Source organism: Trichophyton verrucosum, assembly GCF_000151505.1.
Source record: "Trichophyton verrucosum HKI 0517 chromosome Unknown contig00324_1.f1.exp, whole genome shotgun sequence".
In the NCBI taxonomy this organism is placed as follows: Eukaryota; Fungi; Ascomycota; class Eurotiomycetes; order Onygenales; family Arthrodermataceae; genus Trichophyton; species Trichophyton verrucosum.
The window spans coordinates 1-4858 of NW_003315429.1; the positions used below are offsets into that span (position 1 = coordinate 1).

Here is a 4858-nt window from a genome sequence, read left to right on the forward strand (position 1 = left end):
TGCATTGTTCCTGGCAGCAGCAGATCACCGTCACAACCGTGGCGGGGAGCCATGTGGAACTAGGGTCCTGCAGGGTGTTTATTACCCAGTAGTAGTGGCTACCAAGTGTATCTGGGCTCGGCTTAGTTTGCATACAACCAGAGATCAGATGTATGTCAACTGAACAAGGTCTAAGCTTTGCCGTCAATCATTGACGATCATAACGTGCGCCCACAGCTGGCTTGGTGATAGCATGCGCTAATCTCGGAAATATCTGACTTTTTGGGATGGCCCTGATTCATATGGCTATGGAGGAATATCTATGCTACAGAAGTCCCAAGACCTCGGCACCGTCTAAACCCCCACTGGAGAGTTCTCAATATAAAATACGCCTTCTAAGAAAACCCTCGCTTATACGAAAGATTTCTGGATATCTTTAACTGCTCTGAGGAAGAGCTTGATCCCAGTTGTTTAGAGTGGATTATGCTAGCAAACGCTAAGCTGACACCATATCACGAGGAACTGGGTCTTGATAACTACCGGAGATTAGCCCCCCCGCGCTACGGAGTAACTCAGGAGAATACTGCATGTTCTTCGTAGGAATTAAGCTCCCGGCTTCTGGGCTTCTTCTTCTTCTTCTTCTTCTTCTCCCCAGACAGCAATACTGTTTAGTGTTGTAGAACAAGAGCAGCCTAATTTTTGTTTCTCTTTATGGACGCTTTGTATAGGAAGCATGCTTGGTGTACGGAGTAGTTATATGAGATTGATCATGATGAAGATCGCCTCGTTGATCATTTATCGACGGAAAACGAACACTCAGTAAAGAATTAGCTTGCTATCGAGTTTCCTAGCCCACTACGACCTCCTGGCGAAAACCTGTATGCTCAGGAACAGGCAAAGGAGTGGAAGACTGCATTTGAAACGTGGTGGGTAGGGAACGTATATACTTGCTACTAACCCGAAGCTCAACGTCCTCCCTGTTTGGGTGCAGTACGTCTACAGCGATTGATACTATAGCTTTTGTTTGTATCTACGGAGTACAATCCGCATGAAAGGGCCGATCTGCTCCGTACATCCCCTCTGGGCACTGTTCCGGTAGAACGGAGAGGGCAGATGAGCCCACGAGTTTCCAAGCTAATATATTTCTGGTTAGCGATTTGTCCAGTCAACTTGTCTTTCCTTGTCCTTATATCTCTTTTATATACCTAATTGTTCCTCTCCTTCCTGACTGGCAAACAGAGTCAGGGGCTATACGGAGAAACCGAAAAGGAGATTTTCTGGCCCTAAAGGAGAGAGATAATAATATGAATAGTAAGGGTAGCTAAAGGGGGTGGGTAAAAATATACTCCCTGTTGGCTTCTAGAAGAAGGTACTCCGGAGGCTATGAGGCCAACCTCCGAGTATAAACTGCTGTCTATTCACGGTACTCAAGATATATCTCATATCTGGATTGCCCAAAATACTCGGAGGAGTGGCCGTAAATGTGATAGGTAGAGATGTGATCGTCCCAAACAACAAATTCTCATCAAAAAAGAGCCCAGCACTCCCGAGTGAGGAAGCGGTTTATCCCTGCAGGGCCGGGAAATATTTACCATACAGCGAATGCCCGAGGGAGTGGGGGCAAAACGGTGGCCATGCCAGGGGCCAGATCGGTGTTTTAAAGACCGAGAGAAGAGGTCTCGGAGTCGCACTCTGCAACCACCAACTACTATTTAAACAGTACACAAAATAAGCAGATGTTGAATCTAGGAATCAGCCCAAAGTTAGCCAGCCAGCCAAAAAGAGGCGCTGTTCTTGTTCTCCTCGTTCATGGCTTTTTTTTTTATCTTTTAAAGGTCTTTTTCATCCACCAAAAACAAAAAAGCGAGCCAGGACCATATCACGTGGATTGCCATGAACCTGGGATTACATAATATTCTTCGATTACAGGATGAGCATTGTTCACGTGATGACCATGCTAACGGAAATAGGCAAGGCCCGTAAACGTCGAGGCTTCGTTTCTTGAGGTGCTGGCCTGTTCATGCAGAGCTTGCTGGGCCAACCTGCGTTGTTGCCAGGCTACCTACAAGATGAATAACGAACAGTTCCGGAGGCTGCTTTTCGATAACAGAACGGGTTCCTCCAGCCCGGCAGATATTACGGCCAAAAAAGCCTCGTCCAGTGACAATGCTGCTGCCAAAGGAAGAAGCGGCGCGCTTGGGTCAAGGATGCGATCCAGCATCCCAATGACACCGTAAGTCCCTCCACTTCTTCTGGAAGGTCTTTGTAAATTCCATGCTAAGTTGATTGTCTGATATTAGACGTGCGGTTTCAGGCGTAGATTTTGCTCGCCAGCTAGCGGAACACAGGCGCGACTCTCAGGACCAGCCGCCGTCGAAGAAATTTAAATCATCCAGTGGCCCAAAAGGGTTCAAATACGCACCGGGATACGAAGACAGGGCATCACTACGACAGAGAAATGATGGCAAGGAGGCAGATGACCGGGAGGAGCGAGTCTGTGGGCTAGAAGAGCTGTTGAAGCTAGGGCAGATTGACCAGCCTACGTTTGACAAACTACGAGCCGAGATTGGGGTGGGCGGTGATATCTCCAGTACTCACTTAATCAAGGGACTTGACTGGCAGTTATTGAAAAGGGTTAAAGCAGGTGAAGACATCACTTCCAAGAGCCAGGATCCAACGCCTGAGATACCGAACGATGACGATGAGTTCGAACGCATCCTCGAGGAAAAGGAGAAGGACAAAGTCGAGAGCGTCGAGATAAGGGGCAAAGAGAAGAAGAAAGGCAATCTGGCGCCTTTGGCACAAGTGGGAAGCAAAAAGATGACACGCGATGAGATCTTGAAGCATCTCAAAGCTAGCCGCTTAGCTCAATCGACACAACCAGAACCCTCCCTTGGAAGCAAATTTAAGAAGATTGGCTCTACAGAAACTAAGAAGAAACGGTGGGTTGAGACGGATGCAAGTGGGAGACGGAAGGAAATACTGGTCATAACGGACGCGGATGGGAAGACAAAGAGAAAAGTAAGATGGCTGGACAAGCAGGATGGTGCCAATGCACACCTTTTGTCTGTGGACAAGAACGCGAAGCCGCTTGGAATGGATGTTCCTGCAGAGGTTTTGGCGAGGATGAAGCCAACTGACGCTTTGGAGGCCGAGGATGATGAGGATATATTCGCCGGGGTTGGAGATGACTACAACCCCTTAGTGAATGCTGCTGAGGATGAGAGTACATCTTCAGAGGAGGAGAGTGACAAAAGGGACGCTTCAACACCAAAGGAACACCCTTCTGGATCTGCTGTGGGAACACACGACGAACACAAACCCTCTTCAACATTGCGACGTGACTATTTTGCTACCGGTAAAGCCAAACGGGAACCAGAACCGTCTGAGCAGGAGTCTACCGACCGTTCCAATCCGCTCATGTCCGATCCTACCATAAGAGAAGCATTGAGGAAGGCCGCGACAATCAGAACACGAGAGCCGATATCCGACGACGACACCAATGACGTGGATAAGAGGTCTGCTGAAAAACATAAATCATTTCTTGAGGAAGCTAAACGCCGGGAGATGGAAGATGCTCTGGATATGGACATGGGTTTCGGTGATAGTAGATTTGGCGATGACGATGAGGAGGAGTTTCTTCCGCAGGGCTCCAGCCAGAACAAGAGGAAGCGCGGTCCGAAGAAGAAAAAGGGAGACAAGAACAATGTTAGTGATGTGTTAAGTGTTCTACAGGGGAGAGGGAAGGGTTGAGTACGCTGAAAGGGATAACGGGGTTGAGTTCTGTGCAACCTTCACTAGGCCCGAGATAACCGCCCGAGCCTCCCGCCTTTCTCTTTTTACTGGGGCTCCCTCCCCCCTTCGGCGATACGCCACCCATTCCGAAACCCCATACTGCGTACTCCGTACTTATACATCAATTGCGATGTCTAGTTTGCCGTATTACGGGGAAGGCTTTACTTTCTGCATACTGCTGGCACTTCTCCCAAAAAACGACAAGAGAGAGTACGGAGTAGTGTGTATGGAATCCAGTAACTATCTAGAAAGAAGGCAATGACAGGCGGGCCGTCGCCGATATATATACTAATCAGGTAAGGTTTTCCATGAGGACATGATTGACATAGACGCTGTCCGATCTCTCCGTTGATTTACAACACCGTCATGACGGGTACGTCCCATCTCAATCGAAGATCTGATACTTGTCATGAACCAATTTATGCATGCAAGGGTCATACGACTCCCTCAGTCGAAGGTTGACAGTCACTTCCCCCGCGTTTTCGAAGTCTTGCCCCGATACTCAACTTCCATCGGCGGATCCTGTCGGTTTCATCTGCCCCAAACTCTTACTTACTTACGTGGCTCGCTCCTTTTCCAACCTTGTCTGTACGTAGTCATGTGATATGGCGACAGATTAGGGTTTAAGCTTATGTAACAAATTTAGCAAGCCTTGGCATTGACCGCAGCTTATTTTGTCGTCAATATCAAAATGTTCCAGCGCAAAAGGGGGCTCCAGGAAGCAGTGCGGGCCACGATGGCTTCAAAATGGCTTTTTTGGGATGAAAGCAAACGGTAGACGGCTTTCTTTGATCAGATTTTTGCCGATGCATGGTGGCCCAGGCTATTGAGCGCTTTGTCGTCTCCATCCGGGGCTGAATCCATGGAACCTGGTTGGCAACCAACCATTGGAGACGAAAAAGAAAAATTTGCCTCCAATCTTTAACGCCTTCCTCTCTGGCTCGCAGATGGTCTTATGCATGTTCCAGGAACAAGCCAATGAACTGCCATTCCCTGGGTGAATCCAATCCATACCAAAACGCCTTCCCTTGGGTTGTGGCCTTCAGGTACAAACCTTTTTTATACGGGATTACGTGGGCATGAG

General features: G+C 48.3%; 1 protein-coding gene across 1 annotated transcript; it reads left to right on the plus strand.

The window, feature by feature from the left end:
* Positions 1–2048: 2048 nt before the first annotated feature.
* TRV_04082 (uncharacterized protein) lies at positions 2049–3732 on the plus strand (the record flags this gene model as incomplete). Its single annotated transcript, XM_003021705.1, has 2 exons — positions 2049–2212; positions 2328–3732. 2 exons carry the CDS (start codon positions 2049–2051, stop codon positions 3730–3732), a joined length of 1569 nt encoding a protein of 522 aa, XP_003021751.1.
* Between the last annotated feature and the right edge of the window lie 1126 nt (positions 3733–4858).